Raw genomic sequence first — 19,832 nt, 5'->3', positions numbered from 1 at the left:
AACCCCTATCCATATCTTGTCCCTCCCCTCTCCCCACTGGTAACCAGTTTGTTCTCTTTATCTGTGAGTCTGTTTCTTTTTTGTTATATTCACTAGTTTGTTGTATTTTTCAGATTCCTCATATAAGTGATAATATACAGTATTTGTCTTTCTCTGTCTGACTTATTTCTCTAAGCATAATACTCTATAGGTCCATCCATGTTGTTGCCAATGGCAAAATTTCATTCTTTTTTATGGCTGAGTAATACTCCATTGTATGTATATGTACCACATCTTCTTTATCGATTCACCTGTGGTGGACACTTAGGTTGCTTCCATATTTTGGCTATTGTAAATAATGCAAACCCTATTCTTTGGGGTTTTTACAGAGGCTTCATTACATAGGCATGTTTGATTAAATCATTGGCCATTGGGGGTGAGGCTGAAAGTTCTAACCTTCTAAGCATGTTGTTAGTTCCCCTGGTGACAAGCCCCCATCCTTAGGTGACCTAGGAGCTTTTCAGAAGTCACCTCATTAATGTAAAAAGACACCTTTATAGGTCACATCACCTAAGAAGTTCCAAGGGTTTTAGTACCTCTGTGCCTATAAAGACCAAATAAATATTTCTTATTATAAATCACAATATCACAGGTGTATACAGCAAAGAGCTGTGAGCCTCATGGCTAAAAAGATGAGGTGGGCCCAGATCCCAGAGGGCCTTTAACATTTGGCAGAGGAGTTTGGGATTAAGTCATTAGAAACTGAGAAGCCGTTGAAATAGGGTGGAGCCATTCCTTAATATCAGGAAAAGATCTGGGAAACAGAGGGATAAAAATTAGAGGAGGGAGAGTACTGAGGAGAGAATTATCCAGGCAAAAAGTAATGATGGCTCAAGGGAGGTGGGTAATGGAAAAGGGGAGTAAGAAATGAATAAGAGAGAATCCAAAAATGGAATTAAAAAGGAGCCGTCAGTAATTCAAGTATGGGACACAAAAATATAGAGTCACAGATGGTGCTGAAGGTTTCAAGCCTGTGGCTGGGAGAATAGTTCTGCCATGATTAGAAAATGGGAAGGCAGGAGGAGAGCCTTGAGCTCAGTTTTTGTTTTTTGTTTTTTGTTTTTTGTTTTTTTGCGGTACATGGGTCTCTCACTGTTGTGGCCTCTCCCGTCGTGGGAGCACAGGCTCTGGACGCGCAGGCTCAGCGGCCATGGCTCACGGGCCCAGCCGCTCCGCGGCACGTGGGATCCTCCCACACCGGGACACGAACCCGTGTCCCCTGTATCGGCAGGCAGACTCTCAACCACTGCACCACCAGGGAAGCCCCCCAGTTTTGTACATACTAAGTTCATGGAAGATCTAAGTTAATAGTTCCAGCAAACTGTTAGAAATATATACACAGAGTGGGAGGGAGAAGTCAGAGCCGGGGAAATACATTTCAGATTCAACCAAAAGTAGGGGGTCCTTAGCATTTCAAGAGTGGATGGGATTTCCAAGTGAAGAACTGAAGAAAGAGATGGAAAGAGATACAAGAAGAAAATGACAGAGATGAAGAGATTAGAAAAAATGAGCAGAGAGTTACTCAGAGAAATCACAGGAAACAAGCTCAGTACTGAGTATACAAGGCAAAGAGAAAAAATTTCCAGGTGGAAGAAGAGGTTAAGTGATGGTAAATGCTACAAAGACACCAAGAACAACATGGCGCCAGGTAGGGCCAGGAGCTGATCCCACTGGCAAAGGTTATTCATTCCCTCACAAGATGAACATGTAAGCACCAATAATTATTCCAGAAGATCCTCTCTTTACATTTTAACTACTTAACAGTCACAAGCATAAGATTTCTATAAAAGACCCATTTAATGTATTAAAGTAGACATTGGCTAAGTTATTAGCCATTACCTATCACTCTGTAAGACATGAAAAAATTGGAAGAAATGTAATGCGGGCCTTTTATCTGTATGGGAAAGGTCATTGCAAGCATCAAATATTGAATTTTAGAATGGTACCCCAGCAAATAGATATATATTATAACTCAAATTAGACTTCAAGAGGACTGATTTGCTTGAGATTTTATCGTTTAAAATATCTTGCAATAAAACTGACTTCATAGAAGGACATTAATCTCATACTTTAATGCTAGTCTGTCAGACTGTTTTAATAGATATATTTGAACAGAATTTTAATTTTTCAGATAAATTTTTGTGAATTTAGAAGAGAATGTGAAGGATAATAGTAAGATGCTACAAATCAAATTTAAATCCTGATTTTACTTTTTTCATTTTCTACATCAATAATACTAACCAGTGATTGGTTTGAAATATATAATACAGTAAACTCTTGACAGAGGTATGATTGGAAAGTGAAAAGTTCTGATTAATGTTATTGTTGATAGCACACATGCTATTTATAAGTCTCTAATGTTAAAAATATGTCACACAGAAAAACCTGGTGAATCTTTGGCAACATAATAGGAGAATCACAGATCTTGTGATACTCAGTTTTTAAAACTGCAGTTGCACTCAGTACAGAGTTATGTTCCCAGCTCTTTTTTCCAGTAAAAATGCATTTCAATAATGAAATGTGTAATTTGGGAATTTTCACTGGTCTACAAGAACTTCACGTAGGTTGATTATGTTCCATAGAAGTTGATTTTGTTTAGTCAGTTTTAAAAAGGGGTAACTGATAGTATTTTTTGAAATGAGATGCAAACAAGACATAGCAGAGAAAGACAGGATATTTGGTTTGAGAGCCCATGAGAAATGTTGGCAGGCGGGGCTGTTTATCCACAGAAGAGAAGGCTGGAGCAGAGCTTCACGTCTGCAAAGCCAAAACTGGCCTTCTTTGTTGCCTCAGAACATATATCGTGCAGCACCTGGGAGCCTTTGAGAAAGACAGATTTTTTTTCAAGGCAAAACAATGAGAACTGTTGAAGAATGGAGCAGGCAGGTGTCCCATCACGCTTTTCTTATCCTTACACATGTTCATGGAAAGACTAGGGACTCGCTGGATATGTCCTTCAGCTTGAAAGAAACTGTACCTTGCATGCTGCCGCCACTCCACTGCAAACACCCCGCCAAAGCATGCTCTCCATTCCTCTGTGATCACAGCAGACTAGGAGAGAATGGCCCTTGACCTCTCAAGGTTTTTCACCACTGGGGGGAGTGGTGCAGCGGGTCAGAGCATCAGCCTTGGCCTAAGCCACTCTACCTGGGCTCAAATCCCACCTTGGGCATTGCTAGCTATGATTTTGTGTAAGTGGCTTACCTACCGTGTGCTTCAGTTTTCACATCTGTAGGATGGAGACGATAATGGTACCCACCTTATGGCTGTAAATAAGATCATGCATGTCAAGTAGTTACACTTGTGCCTGGTAGACAGCAGTTGGTAGCCGCTGCTGCTCCTTCTGTTGTGATGGTTGCTGTTACTCACCAAAGACACGGCTCTGTTTTGTTTAGATGAGCTGCTTCAGAAAGAGCAGAACTATTCGGACGATGTCTTGACCAACATGATCAGCGAACCAAGGATCAGTTATGGCAATGATGCTCTCATGCCATCTTTGACTGAAACCAAAACCACTGTGGAGCTTCTTCCCGTGAATGGAGAGTTCAGCCTGGATGATCTCCAGCCCTGGCATCCTTTTGGGGTCGACTCTGTGCCTGCCAACACAGAAAACGAAGGTAAGAAGCCCAGGAGGGAACAAGAATGGTCTGGTACGTATAATCTCTCTCGTGTTCTTAAGAGGTGACTTTTGATATTAATTTTTAAAAGTGCTTTCTCACTGAGAGGTATTTTGTTGCTTCTGGAATGAAAGCACAATATTCAATTAGTGTTTATGAGACAGTGGCCTAGAATGCACACCTTTGAAGAAAACAGACATGTGATAAAACTGTGGAAATCACAGTTCACTCAGTGGAGAGAGAAAAATTTTTTTTTCTTTTGTGGCCACACTGCGTGGCTTGCGGGATCTTAGTTCTCCGACCAGGGATTGAACCTGCGCCCTTGGCAGTGAAAGCACAGAATCCTAACCATTGGACCACCAGGGAACTCCCAGAGAGAGAAATTTTGATGGGGCCTGCATAAATGGAAGTTTGAAAGCCACCAAAATAGTCTTCATTGGTTATTTATTCTAGTGCATTACGTTTCAGATCACACTAAATGTTAAAGGCAAAGATAAAGAACCACTTATGTCATGAAAAGTAATTTTGCTTAAGAGTTACACAATTCTGTGTTTGGAAAGTTAAATATAGGCAGCTGTCAAAATTAAGAAGCACATTGACCTAAACGTTTCTTCCTATGATAATTCAGAAAGGCAAGATTTTCTCTGTCAACAAACTTGCACAATGGATTATGTACTTTTCATTCACAGGGATTTCTTAGCAGAAATTTTCAAATAATATCTATTTAGGAGAGAGAATTTTTTAGTTCTTATTCCATATCATTTTACATGTTCAAAAGTATAAAATTTTGAACATAGGAACACCTTGATTTCGAGATACTAAGAGCTTGTTTTTCAAGAACACATAGGATTTTTTTTTAATAAATTTATTTTATTTTTATTTATTTTTGGCTGCGTTGGGTCTTTGTTGCTGCACGCGGGCTGTCTCCAGTTGCAGCAAGTGGGGGCCACTCTTCATTGTGGTGTGCGGGCCTCTCATTGCAGTGGCTTCTCTTGTTTCAGAGCACGGGCTCTAGGCATACAGGCTTCAGTATTTGCAACACATGGGCCCAGTAGTTGTGGCTCGCGGGCTCTAGAGCTCAGGCTCAGTAGTTGTGGTGCATGGGCTTAGTTGCTCCGCGGAATGTGGGATCTTCCCGGACCAGGGCTCGAACCCGTGTCCCCTGCATTGGCAGGTGGATTCTTAACTACTGCGCCACCAGGGAAGCCCGAGAACACATAGGATTTTGTCTGTGATTTTTCTTTATTAAAGAAGCAACTTTTGACGGTAATATTTTGACAGTAATAAATACGGATATATGTAGTATGGATACCTCAAAATATAATCACTTACTCCTCAGACTAAATATAAATCCAATATTAGACCATAAGTACACTGGAGAAGCTTTTTTTTATTTATTTATTTATTTTTTGCGGTACGCGGGCCTCTCACTGTTGTGGCCTCTCCCATTGCGGAGCACAGGCTCCGGACTCGCAGGCTCAGTGGCCATGGCTCACGGGCCCAGCCACTCCGTGGCATGCGGGATCCTCCCGGACCGGGTTACAAACCTGCATCCCCTGCATCGGCAGGCGGACCCTCAACCACTGTGCCACCAGGGAAGCCCGAGAAGCTTTTTTTAAAGAACCATTGCAGAAAATCTTTATATGGACTGTTTTCATAACATGAGTAATCACCCCAAATGTATTTCATTAATTTGGAAAAAGGTACCTTCTAGTAATAATATCAGACCATAAATAGCAGTGTTATTTATAATATAAAAATAATTAAGACTACCATTTATAAAAATAGTTCTAACATAGAGGAAAAGAAATTAAGGATATTTAGTTATCAAAGAGCTGGGTGACTTCCCTATTAAATTGTATTATTACTAGAATGCTAGTTTTGTCATTTTTTAAGATAAATACATTTTGGTCATTTAAAATCCTCATCAGTCTCTAATGAGAATTTTTTGTGAAAAATGTCCAATCTCATTTTGTAAACTGAACACACACAAGATTTCTTCCTTTCCTTTAGGATACTGTTGTTTAATTGATGGAGAAATAGGTAACATGTATGGAGTCTTAACAAACTTTGTTTGGTAGAAAATTGCAGTCCTGAATGCCCTTTTTATACCAAATAATGTTAAATGTGTAGTTTGTCATTTATGTCCAAGTTTTAGCTTTTTATGGAAAAATTTAAATACATAGATTATTCTCTATTTTTATCAAAAATTGCCTCTGCCATTGAGAACTTATTCATCTCCAATGTGATTCTAAAATTATAATTTATAAAGAATTAAATATCAATTTCTTACAATTTAAGACCTTTTCACATGTCTTTTAAATATATATTTTCCATAAATGAAAAGTTCCCATTTAATATTTTCCATTATTTATTGATTTTGGAAAAGTAGGATAAAACATACTTTAGAGTTTACCTTAATCATTTTTATGAACACACACACACAAATAATAGAGGATAAATTTGTACAAATTGTAATTTGTACAATTTGTACTACAAATTGTACTACGAATTTGTACTGTGAATTGTAATTTATTTATGGTAAAACTTATGGAAAGGGATTTAGAAAGCTAACAACGTAAGCTAAGTTCGCAGCAGAGTAAAATTAATTTACAGACATTAATGTGGATGTTTGTTGACATATTTGGTATTTCCTTTAGAATTGTGAACTGTGCAAAGTTTAATGAAGATAAAAGACACTCCAGCCCCTGTTTTATGTTAACTCTTCAAATTTAGTGAATACAGTGAAATGCAATGAGCTTGGTACCACAGACCACAATAGAGAATAGCAAAACGTTATAAACATTCCAGAAGGTGCTTCACTTCCTGAATTTCAGAATTTCCCTTTCTCTATCAAATCTTGAGAGCTCAACTGCTTTATATATGAATATCAGCCTACATGTTTCCTTGGTGTCTTTAATGAGTTAAATTTAGCTTTGCATTTATCATATTAATAGTATAAGTAATACCGCAGTTAAATAAATCTGCTCTTATACGCCCTAAGCATTTTATCTTGACTTTATGTGTACTCATAGGCATATATATGATCTCCACTAAAAATTATACGCCTTCTATCAATATTTAAACATGCTTCTTATGTTAAAATTTTTAAATAGTAGCCAAACTGATCCATTTTGTTTAGAAAAAAAAATGGGATAATACTGACTGTTCCTTTTACGAAGAAATATAAAAAGGAACTATTTCATTTCACTAAAGCCACTTCCTGAAATCCCACCCCTGATGCCATTGTCAGCACTCTCAACTGCTTTCCTGTTCTTCTGCTCCGTAAGAATTCCCTCAAATCAAACAAGAAACAAGGAAGTGATGGTACAAGTTAGAAAGCAAGCTGTGATTTTTTTTTTTCTCCTTCTCTTGCCAAATAATCCAAAAAAAACTGGATTTATCCTGGGTTTCCCCAAAGTGATCAGTTTCCCCAAGGTGATCAGTTTTTGGAAGGTCAAGAACAAAAATGTTTTGGAGATACCCCAGAAAAGCAATGGACTGAACACACACCCCAGGGCCCTTGAGTATTGCCAAGGTAGATGCCCAGTTGGACAAAGTCCGTGCTGAGTGCCTCTGGATCCCTGACCAAGATACAGCTATTACATTGCCTAGGCCTCATCAAAAGAGCTAATATTCAGGGCTTCCCTGGTGGCGCAGTGGTTAAGAGTCCACCTGCCGATTCAGGGGACACAGGTTTGTGCCCCGGTCTGGGAAGATCCCATATGCCGCAGAGTGGCTGGGCTCGTGAGCCATGGCCTCATCTCAGCCTGCGTGTCCGGAGCCTGTGCTCCGCAACGGGAGAGGCCACAACAGTGAGAGGCCCGCGTAACACGCACACAAAAAAAGAGCTAATATTCTTGTTAAATAAGGATGTTATTGACAAACAGCAAAATCTTACATAAGAGTATTGGAGGCAATAATATTTAAGATCTCAGAGCTTGAGTTCTGGTTTTCACCATCATCAGACCACCACTCCTTTTATAACATTTTGAAAAGTCTCTCTAACAATGAATCTTAAACTGAACTGACAGAGTTTGGTAGGGGAGTCAATACAATGGATGTAATTTATTTACTTATTTATTTATTTTAACATCTTTATTGGGGTATAATTGCTTTACAATGGTGTGTTAGTTTCTGCTTTATAACAAAGTGAATCAGTTATACATATACATATGTTCCCATATGTCTTCCCTCTTGCGTCTCCCTCCCTCACACTCTCCCTATCCCACCCCTCCAGGCTGTCACAAAGCACTGAGCTAATATCCCTGTGCCATGTGGCTGCTTCCCACTAGCTCTCTACCTTACTACGTTTGTTAGTGTATATATGTCCATGACAGTGGATGTAATTTATAGTAAGTATTTCAACGAGTGTTCAGGCTTGACTACCAGTGGAAACAATGGCAGTCAGGTGTTTGCCCCCTTATGGATGTGACAAATACAGATGCAGACTGATACAGGGGCCCTGAATTAGTTTTTCTTTCTTCATTTTATCCAATGGTGAGCTCCAGGAAGATCTACAGTAAGAACTGTGCAGAAATGCATTGTGTTTATATATAAAGCTGAATTAGGTTTTGGACTCACATAATCGTAAATACATAAATGTCCAACAGGAATTTAGGAAGCTGTGTAGGGTGCAGGACAATTTTTATTTGTGTGGGATTGCCCTGTGCATGCCATCTAGCATCCCCAGTCCCCAACCACTAAAAGCCAATAATGTCCACCCTCCTTCTCCCATCATAGTGACAACCAAAAACACCTTCACATTCCCCAACATCCCACACTACAGAATTATGTGCATCAGAGTTTAAATTCCAGCGCTGCTACGTGATTTGGGGCAAGTCACAGAGCCTCTCGGGCTGCTTCCTAGTCTGTAAAATAAAGTTGGTAATAATTGCTAACTCAGAGACAGGGTGTGAGCATTAAATGAGATGGTATGGAAAACTCTTAGCAAAGTGCCTAGAATGTAGTAAATGTTCAGTGGTAGTTTTTTGTTGGTTGATTGGTTTTATTTTGTTTGTTTTTAAATAGAACCAGGATCATATTAGAGAGGTTTTACCAGCTTGTCTCAGAGAGTCACCCTATCACCCAAACAGTATATCCTTAAAATTAATGAATATAACAAGCCGTATAATAGTCCTAAAATCTTACCCTTTCTCCCCATCTTCCTCTTCTCCCTCTCCCCAGAGCCCTTTCCTTGTTAATCTTACAGACATGTGCTTACACACAAAGCTATTGAAAATATCTAAAATTCTCAAAGGATTTCCTTTCATTGTTCATGCAACCCTTATCATCATCAGAGCTTCGAATGCTTACCAAAAATTTGTTTTTCTCAAGAACAATCGGTCAAGTCCACAGAGGGAGTCAGACACTCAAGGATTCTGTTAATTTATATTGAAAAAATAAGCATATCACAAACACAGTTTTCCAATATTTTAGGCTCTTTGACCAGCTGCGATTTGCCTTCGGGGATTTTTATTCTGTGGTTGAGCCACAAAACTGAAATGGCTAAACTGAAGTGAAGCTGTTGTTTAAAAAACAGTTGTTCTCATGGATTGTGAAATCATCTGGCTGAAAGCTTTTGTGCTGATAGCATTTGTGTTTGCTCTGCATTTTCATGACTGCCTGACCAGAACAGCCTGAAGATGAGGAAGAATGCAGTGGCCACCAGAAAGTTTTTGTGGCCAGCAGTCAGCTTGTCTGTGTATATAATACATACACAAAACACTATAATATTCTTCATGAGGCACACTAGGTCTTGTAACATTGTATTGTGTAATTGCATTGTGAATTTGCCCTCTCGTACATTTTCACTTAGCCATAAAGCAGCAATGAACAAAGCACTTTAAATGGGGAAATTGAGATTAAATAATGTCTTTCATCAAACCTGCAAGCCAGGGCTTTTCAGGCCCCTCTTATCTACGAGTAAAACTGATTTCCTGCTGATTACTCCATCACCTTAGGCCTGATGGGGAGGGGAGGTTGTGCTGGGCAGCATTTAGCTTAGAACTGGTCTATTACAAGGAATGCCAGAGCTAAGAAACTCAAAAGTCCTAGCGCTTCCATCATTCTGTTTCTCTCTTTTTATAGGGGACTATTTGATTCAGAGCTGCTGATGGCAGTAGAATAACATATTTCTGCCTATTTTAACTCTTTTTTTTTTTTTTAATAAATTTATTTATTTATTTTTGGCTGTGTTGGGTCTTCGTTTCTGTGCGAGGGCTTTCTCCAATTGCGGCGAGTGGGGGCCACTCTTCATCGCGGTGCACGGGCCTCTCACTGTTGCGGCCTCTCTTGTTGAGGAGCACAGGCTCCAGATGCGCAGGCTCAGTAGTTGTGGCTCACGGGCCTAATTGCTCCGCGGCATGTGGGATCTTCCCAGACCAGGGCTCGAACCCGTGTCGCCTGCATCAGCAGGCAGATTCTCAACCACTGCACCACCAGGGAAGCCCTATTTTAACTCTTTAAGACAATCTGTTTCTAATGTTTAACTTACTAAACAACCAAAGTAACATGTTTTGAACACTATATTGAAGTTACTTGCTGGTTCAACTAGTAATGGTCCATTTGAAAAATTAGAAAGTATTTATTTTGGATTGGGGAGTAATGCACTCCTTTTTCTTGTCAATGTATATTCTTTTTTGCAGTGATGAAATTATCTTTTAATTATTGATGTCTGATCACTGAACACAAGTTACTTATTTTTTGAATATTTACTCATATTAAATCAGCCTCACACTGTTAAAGCAGACTACAGTTTAAGTCACTAAAATTATTATTGTTTATCTTCCTGAAAAATATAGTTTTATTACTGCTTTCAAATAATACATGAACCTTGAAACAGAAAGGCAGAAAAATTTCTAGGAATGACCTCCTCACCCAGAATAAACTAATGACAGCTTTTTGTGGTAATATCTTTCAGACCTTTATCTATGCGCATGTGATGTGTTTCCATATTCCCTTGAGTAATTATGGAATAGGGCTTTATCATTTGTAAGGGTCTTTGGCATATGTGTGCACATTTGAGCCCTGGAAAAACCCAGCTTCCTTGTGCCAAAACAGAAGCTCAGAAAGAAGGAGGTTTGCCCAAGAGCACAGAGAAAACAAGTGGTGGCATTAAAATGGACCCTGAGACTAGCCTGACTACCACATCTTCAGTCCAAATTTAAACCACAAACTCAACTGCTTTCCCCTGAGTGGAATACAGTTTCTAATGATTTAACCATTGATGAAGGTAATCACTTTAAGTTACTTTTTTGCTCTGTGAGTTTGCTTTGGTACATTCTTACCTTCAACTGAAGCACCATTTGGGGCTCTTGTCATCAGGAAGCTCTCAAAAAGTACAATAATCCTTCAGTTAACACCATTTTATAAGGAGTAATAAAGTCCCTCACCATACGTTGTTGCGGATGGGAAAAAGGATGAAATACAGAGAAACAGTATTGTTCAAATATATTTGTGAGTTGCAGAAGGAAGTATGTCTTAATCTGATACACGAATAGAGTGTTACTCATCCTCACAATAGTTGTCATAGAATATTTCATAAATAGGATATTTAATAAATGGAGTTTTATAGTATTTGAGAGTTTTGGAAATGGACTTTTAAAATTTTTGGTTCCTCATTGCAATTAGAAGATAAGTTATTATTTCTATTTTACTTGTGAAGAAACAGCCTCAGATGTGGTCATTTGCCGCAAGTCGCCTGCATTGTAAATGTTGGGCTTAGATGCCTCCACCCTCCTTTTCTCCTCTATGGTGCTGCCAGGCTGCATGATAAAGGACCAAACCACCTTTTTCTTTGGATACATCCAAATGTCTTGGTATTCTCAGCAACATTATTTTCTCCTATTTTGAAGACTTGGCTTGCTGCCACTTTCTTCTCCCTTACTGTTCCCTGCTAACGTGTGGCATTCAAAATCGATTTGGGCTTATAATCCCATTTTTGAACGCCCGGGCTGTGTGCATCAGTAAGCTGTATGGTCTTACTGAAATTTTTGATCCAAATGCCATCCCATCGAGCACACCTTCTCTTTCCATGGACACCTCTGCTCACTTTTCCTTACCTTCTTACTTTTATATTTCCCAGACCTTACACAAGAGGCTTTATCCTCCCTCATGGCTTCACTGGCCCCTTGTCCATTATTTATCCTAAAAGCTTTGTTTCTTTCCCTTGCCTGTTTCTTCAAAGACCAGGGTAAGTTCAAGTTAATATTTTCTGAGAATCAGAAGCACTTTGGAAATACCAGCTAATGGTCAACAACAGTGGGCACTATTGTGCTGACTACAATGTTTTCTTTGGGTCAGACCCAGAATACTCGCAAAGCAAAAATTGTGAAAGTCGACAAATATGAAAGGAAGTATTTGCACTTCACACATTTCAACTCTATGTCATCTATTAAATAGAAACCAGTCTTTAAAAATACAGAGAGAGGGGGAGGAAACTCTGGTTTACCTCTTCTACCCTCAAACTGGGAACAAATTTGATTCGCTAAATGGCAGATTATGTGGTGAAACGTTCCTCTCCTGATAAATTCCTATTTGCATTTCTCCTGGCGATTTAATGGAGTCCTTTTGTAGTTAATTAACTGTAAAATAAAATAAGATTTTAAAAAAAGATAAGATTGGATAGTTGTAAAAGGAGGTATCTTTAAAATTTTCCACTGTGCTGGGCATAATGTATTTTATTTCTAATCAAAAGCCAAGAAACTATTTCTAAATTCGCTGAGAGGAAAACCCACACTCCCAGCCCCTCTTCTTTGATGTTGCCGCGTATCTTATCCTGGTGAGCACATTTATTAGAAAACTAAGGAGTAGGATTGGCACATCAATAGCGATAAGCCTTTTGAAGTGGTACCCCTCCCATCCTTGATGCTCAGGATTAACTCACTGTGGTTCTTTTCCAGCTGCTTTTTTTTTTTTATATATATAACTTGTGTATTGCACATGCTTTTCCTTGCGCTGTGTTCAGGAGCCACGACTTACCATCTCGATTTGTCTTGTTTGCTTTCCGTGTATCTTGCTTCCTGTGCCCAGTCGAGCCTGTTGACGCCCGCCCTGCCGCCGACCGAGGACTGACCACTCGACCAGGTATATCCCGGTGACCTTCCGCCCCTCCGCATCTCGCGCTTGCGCAGACGCAGCCCCTTTCTTGGGGGTCAGCCTCTCTGAATTGCAGATACGGAGAAGCAGGATTTGAAATGACCATGGAAACCAAACTTTTTTAAACTCCCCTTTGCTTTTCCTTACACTTCATTTCCCAAGTTCCTAATTAGGTGATCATTTTTTTTCTTTCTGAGCGTTCCTTTTGAAACAATAAAAAGGAGCCCTTCCAACGTTTGGTTTTTTCTTTTGATTTTCTGGTGGAGAGGGTTCTGTAGAGCCTGTTGGTCCTCAAGAATGGAAACCTACACAGATGCAGACTCTAGCTGGTGACGACCTGGTTACTGCTGGAACATCTCATTCTTTCTTTCTTGTTTGGTATCCTGATGGTCCATTTCTAACTGAACTGGGCTCAAACTTGAGTCAGTTCCTCAAGTAGACATGAGTTCCTAAAAATATCAGAATTGGAATATCTTTAGAGCCCAGAAGTATTTCCATTTTATCTTTTGTGGGTTATATATACTTATGCTTGATGAGTGTCTAAAACACAGCTGAAGTATGTGCCTAATTTTCCATACAAGTTCTTTACTTTTTATACTACTTAAAATTCCCATTAACACTGATATGGACACTTCTTTTTTTTTTTTTTTTAACATCTTTATTGGAGTATAATTGCTTTACAATGGTGTGTTAGTTTCTGCTTTATAACAAAGTGAATCAGTTATACATATACATATGTTCCCATATCTCTTCCCTCTTGCTTCTCCCTCCCTCCCACCCTCCCTATCCCACCCCTCCAGGCGGTCACAAAGCACCGAGCTGATCTCCCTGTGGACACTTCTTCTTTTGGTAGTTTCCCAAGCATTAAGAAGAAACACATTTTCACCTTCCTATGTCTCAAATTTAGCTTTAAGAATGTCACACCCAACAAAAGCACATACATGACTGGTTTTGACCCCGTGCACTACCTCGCCCAATTGATAAGTACCCATTGTTTTCAATGAATCAAAAAGAGAAGTTACTGAATTGACAAATCTATATATACTCTGGGGAGATTTTACTCCCAACAGTGCAAACCTATCCATAAATGTTTTCTTCTGTATCTTCGTAATGTCCCCATGCGGTACTAGGAACAGGGCATTAACCTCACATGGAGATGTTAACACAAGGAGTTTGACCTTTGCTCCCAGGTTGAGATGCAGTCAGCAGCCGGGCCAGGAGCAGCCCCTGCCCCTCTCTGCCAGTACAGGCTCAGGTTCCATCTGCTTCCCACCACAATCACTGACGAGAAATTCAGAGTCTGCCTTGTGGCACCTTCATGCCTCTGCGCTATAATTAATAGGGCAGCGGGGGCCGTGGAGTGACACATCTTGACAGCCAATCTCCTTGATTTTATGAATCTCTTTCTGTAGGGCTTTTCAGAGAAATTTAAATTATAGTAAGTCAGACCCAGTTTCAGCTCTTCTAACGTCTTCCTTATTGCCAGTGTCACACAAATAAATTTCAAAGAACCAGCAGTTGACACATCCCCAGCCTGCTCAGCCCACTGGTAGGGCCCAAGGCTGAGTGAGGGTCCGTTCCATTCTAACTGCAGCTGATAACCAGCTTAGGTTGGTCCTTTGCCTTGGGCCTATTTTTATGGCACTTCCTACTTTATTTTTAAAGGAAGAGATGCTTTTCATCTACAAGCATGAAATGTGAATTAGAAGCGCTCATTCAACCAATTTTATTAAGTTGCTACATTGAGCACTCTGGGCAATTATGTTCCTATTGAAATACCCAGGAAGAGGTAACACCACTGAAGTAGATTTTTTTCCTTTTTTAAAAAATCTAAAATGAAAAGGACTTTTCCATACATTCTTAAACAAAAACAATTTGTTTTAAGGGAAGAGCTTGAGAATACTTAGAGGTGATATACAGATGGGAAGAAGCTCCTTCTAAAGTCTTTGTTGTAACAATAGCAATAGCTCATTTTGATATTTCACAAAGACTCTCCAACTGCTTTGGAGGGTCAAAAGAAATTAAGTAATAAGGCCCCTGTTCTCAGGAGCTTGAATAGAAAGACCACACTTTGTGTATTTAGAAAGATGAGATGGAATTAGAAAGGCACGGAAATACAAAGTAACATAAAGTGTAAACCACCTTGTGATGTTTGTTTGTGATTTGAGCAGATGGGACATTAACCAAGGGGTACGTTAATCAGGGCACTTGCTGGAGATGAACTTTAAGATAGGTTTTGGGCACATGCATTGTCAAAGAAGAGGGGAATGTTCTATACAGATAGATGAGAGAATGGCCTGGGCCAAACTTCCTTTCTTATACTATTGTAAGGCTTGGGTTCCCCAATAGAAGAGGGCCATAGTGGGGAAAGAATGCTCAGATAGGAAGTGAGGGAGATTCTAGCTAAGGTATGTTTATGAACAGTCCTATTTGCTGCGTATGTCTTAAGACATACGTATGCTCTATATTGTTGTGCTTGTAGTGAGTTTTTTGAGCATTTGGACCAGTTTCCCCCTGTGTTTTCTAGCATTACTTTCGGTTCTTCATCATTGCACTTTATGAGACCACATGTTTGAGTCTAACGTGCTCAATTATACCATTAGATTTTCCAAACTTAGAAACCCTTTCCAGGATTGTCACATCATGTTATTCAATTGATGTCATTGTTTTTTAAATAATCACTGCTGTCACTCTGAAACAAGTAAAGAAAGGGCTTTTGTATAATCACAACTGAGGAAAATGACTTCTCCTTGACTTCCATATCTGAAATAACAGGGTACAGTAACTTCTAGAATGTAGTGTCAAGGAAGGAACACCTTTAATATCAGTGGTGATTTCTAGGGATGGTGACCATTACAGCTACTCCCCTGGGCTTATTTCCAGAGAGAAATAGACTCTGAAGGACAAGTAACACCATTTGACCAGAATAAAGGAGACAAATACAGGCATACCTCGTTTTATTGCTCTTCACAGATGTTGCATTTTTTACAAACTGAAGGTTTGTGGCAACCCTGAAGTGAGCAAGTCTATTGGCGCCATTTTCCCAAAAGCATTTGCTCACTTCGTGTCTCTGTGTCACATTTTGGTAATTTCGCATTATTTCAAACTTCTTTGTTGTTATTATATTATGGTGATCTGTGATAGTGATCTTTGATGCTACTATTGCAAGATTACCGCTGAAGGCTTAGATGATGGTTAGCATTTTTTAGCAACAAAGTATTTTTAATGAAGGTACACACATTGTTTTTCAGAGTAGACTACAGTATAGTGCAAACATAGCTTTTATATGCACTGGGAACCCCCCAAAAATAGTATGACTCACGTTATTGCAATATTCACTTTATTGCGATGGTCTGAAACTAAACCTGCAGTATCTCTGAGCTATGTCTGTACATTAGCAGACTCTTCACAGGGAGGAAAACTTACCCTTTCCTCTACAATTTTAACCACGCTTCTCCAGTCCTAATAAAGGAAACCAGATCCTTTGAGAAAGGTTTCCTGAAGGACATGTTTTCCTTCTTCAAATGAACATGCTTCCCTTCTTACTGAGAGCCTGGTGTCAGAGCTTAGAGAATGAGAGTCTGGTGTCAGAGCTTAGAGTGGAATCAGGACAACTCGGAAAATGCACGTGGTAAAACTGTAAGTGAAGGTCCCTGCGATTTATTTAAAACTTCTCATCACATATCACTATATGCAGTTTCAGCTTATTATCAATGACATTTTCCTGGTGCAAGCTTATTAATTTTTTCCCCTTTTAATGACATTTGCTTAATATATAGAAAGGCTTTTCAGTGAATGACTATACATGCTGTACAAAAATGAACTAGGGAGAGCTCTTTCCGCTGAGTCCTGCAAACTATTGTGCTATAATTAATTATCTGTTGTTCTGACTTGCTACATGAATTTGAAATTTTTTTGACTATTAAAAGTAATCTTCGTGTCCTTTCAGAAAGAGTGTGGGTTTTTCTAGAAGGAAAGACTATTCAAGAGAGTGTTCTTAAGATCTCAGAAATATAATTTTAACTATTGCACTGTTAGATCCCGATGACAGAAAGAGGGTAAAGTATAAAGAAATCACTTTGGTTCTAAAGGGACCTCAGATTTAAAAGGGTTTGTAGAAAGATAAAAGTATACAACTCATGAGAAATAAAAGAGCATTAGTGTCACAGCCCAATAAACATTTGTATCAGGAAGATTAGAGGTCAGAATAAGATGAAACTTATTAGAAAATGCTAATCATTTTAAAGCAAGAACATAAATAAGAATAGAGAGCCCTACAGCTCTTGGGATGGGGTTAGGAATCAAGGGACAGTCCGTGAGTGGACCAGTTAAAAGATGAGAGAGAATGGGAAACTGTCCCGCTTTGATTGTGCTTCTGTCTTTCATGTGTATATTAAACAGGATGGTCTTTTGTTAAAAGAAAGGCAAGTCCAAGACAGGTGAAGATGAGAAAACAAGGCACTAGCCCTTTGTAATAGTTATCTATTACTATTCAATAAATAACCCCATAACTTAGCAACTTAAAAACAAACATTTACCTTCTTATAATGAATTTCAAGGATTTCAAACATGATTTAGCTGGGTGCTTCAGGCTCAGGGTCTCTCAGGAGGTTGCAATCAAGACATCTGCCACAGCTGCAATCATCTGAGGGCTTGAAGTTTGGCTAGGGCTGGTGGGTCTTCTTCCAAGATGGCTCACTCACATGGCTGTTGGCAGGAGACCTCAGTATCTCACCATGTGAACTTTTGAGTGTCCTCACAACATGGCAGCTGGCTTTCCCCAGACCAAGTGATCCAAGAGAGAGAATACAAAGGAAGCTGCCTTGTATGACCCAGTCTCAGAAGTCATACCCCGTCACTTTTGCCATATTCTAACAGTAGAAGCAAGTCACTATATCAGGTCTACACCTGAGGAAAAGGGAATTAAATCCCACCTCTTTTTTTTTTTTTTTTTTTTTTTTTTTTTTTTTTTGTGGTATGCGGGCCTCTCACTGCTGTGGCCTCTCCCATTGCGGAGCACAGCCTCCGGACGTGCAGGCTCAGCAGCCATGGCTCACGGGCCCAGCCGCTCCGCAGCATGTGGGATCTCCCCAGACCGGGGCACGAACCCGTGTCCCCTGCATCGGTAGGCGGACTCAACCACTGTGCCACCAGGGAAGCCCAATCCCACCTCTTGCTGGGAGGAGCATCCACAAATTTGTGGATATATTTTTAAACTACCACACTTCTCTACTCAAGTCCAAGTTCCTATAAATCTTGGGCTGGGAGAACTTGAGGGCAAGATCGTAGAACCCTTCTCCCTGATCTTTGTGGACTTGGAAGATAGGGATAAGAAAATGTAGTTGTGACAAGCTGAAGGGAGAGAAGACAGCATCACAATCTACATGCCGGGTGGAGACTGACATTGATCTTGGGTCCATTTTCACATAGGTTATTAAATGGAAGCTTTCTGAATAGTTGACCAAGAATCAGTGATATGTCACAACCGCATGGGTTCCCTGGATCTTGTAAAATTATCCTCTTTTCTCTTTGTGTAGACTGTGCTGTTTGACTGGCACGTCATACGCTGTGGACATTGCTTTTCAATTTCAGCAAGATGTGTAACAAGGTTCACAGCACCTTGTAGACAAGATGTAAGAGTTGATAAACCAAAAGCAGGAAATCAGGTCCCATGGGAGCTGAAGGAACTTGGTAACATGTAGCCCAAGTAAGAGAAGAATCAGCAGGAACATGATGCCTCTCCTTGGGTATCTGATCTGTTCAAGGCTATAGTGCAGAAGGGGGATTTAGGCTTGCTCTATGTTGAACAGAGTGGAAGTTATAAGGAAACTGATTTTGGCTTAATGTAAGAAAGGCCATTCTAGTAGACAAAGCTGTCCAAAAATGGAGGCAAACTGATAATTCCTCTCTGTTTAAGTAGAGCTGAGAGTTTACCCCTGGATGGGAACACCAGAGAAGAGATGATTTTAGAAGCCATTCTCATCCTAAAATTCTGACTTTTGATATTTAAATGCTGCAACGTGGAAACGATATTTATCCTTTGTCATTTCACCTTTTGTTTTAAAAATTACTTTGCGTTTTGATTTTAAGCTTCAAATTACTCTCTGAAAAATTAAATTCATTATAACAATTAGTGTAAGAATCATATAGCAATTTATAGAGAAAGAAGAGTTAGCATGTTAGAAATTGTTAGTCCCACAGAAGCATTTTTCAAACATTATGTACTGCAGTTCTTTATTCAGCAGATGAACCATTTACATTATGTATCTATAACTAAATCACTTAACTAAATAAATGATATTTATTTAGTCCTAAAGTAGCAGTTTTGTTCTGCCAGGTAATTAATGCTCATTTTTAAAGCCTTTTATTATTTTTTTCTGAAGGAATGTGAGCACATGGAAAAAGACATATAATAGGCTAAACAATAAGCACCTAAACCAAGCGAGTATATTCTAGGAGCAAATCCCTTCCAGCCTCCCAACTAGCATTTAACTTCTGTCTTTTTCCCCATTAAAAAAAAAAAAAAAAAAATTATAGCATGTGTTTAAAGGCAATAGAAGCCTGAAGTGCAAATTTCTTTAATCTTTAATTTATTTTTGTTTAAAATAGGTAGTGGTTAAGGATTTAAATATAGGGTGTCATTTTCTGGAAGAAAGTCATTAATCCATTTTCCTCTAACTTCAGGCAGGCCTAGAAAGAAGTTTCTGGTAGGCTTTGTGTTGTAATGTTATTGTTTATAGATAAAACAAATGGACTGGCCTGCGTATTTTGATTATGGTATAATGCTTATGGTATCATGCAGGTTCGGGGTTGACAAATATCAAGACGGAAGAGATTTCGGAAGTGAAGATGGATGCAGAGTTCCGACATGATGCAGGATATGAAGTTCATCATCAAAAATTGGTATGTGACATAATCTACCTCTTCAGGCCACTCTGTCTTGTCAAATGGCTTTCGTTCCTCTTGGGTCAGAAATCCAGTTAAGGAAAAGATTAAAACGAAAATAAAACACTTGCCTATAGGATCATCATGAAAACGTGAAGAAAAGAAAAGAGGCTCTTTATATAGTAGTTCTTT

At 39.3% G+C, this 19,832-nt stretch overlaps 1 protein-coding gene across 7 annotated transcripts in view; it reads left to right on the top strand.

Moving 5' to 3' along the window:
* The window catches only part of APP (amyloid beta precursor protein), a 275,416-nt gene that overhangs the window by 244,858 nt on the left and 10,726 nt on the right, over positions 1–19,832 (top strand). For 4 of the 7 annotated variants that reach the window (XM_065876968.1, XM_065876967.1, XM_065876965.1 and 1 more), the window contains 3 exons: positions 3,435–3,656; positions 12,690–12,743; positions 19,558–19,658. In XM_065876968.1, the coding sequence (XP_065733040.1) occupies positions 3,435–3,656; positions 12,690–12,743; positions 19,558–19,658 (377 nt within the window). The remainder of the gene's footprint in view (positions 1–3,434; positions 3,657–12,689; positions 12,744–19,557; positions 19,659–19,832) is intronic. The other 3 variants (XM_065876966.1, XM_065876963.1, XM_065876969.1) reach the window with 1 other exon arrangement.

This window comes from Phocoena phocoena, chromosome 4 (genome assembly GCF_963924675.1).
Source record: "Phocoena phocoena chromosome 4, mPhoPho1.1, whole genome shotgun sequence".
NCBI lineage: Eukaryota > Metazoa > Chordata > Mammalia > Artiodactyla > Phocoenidae > Phocoena > Phocoena phocoena.
This window is presented reverse-complemented; position numbering and strand designations above follow the sequence as displayed.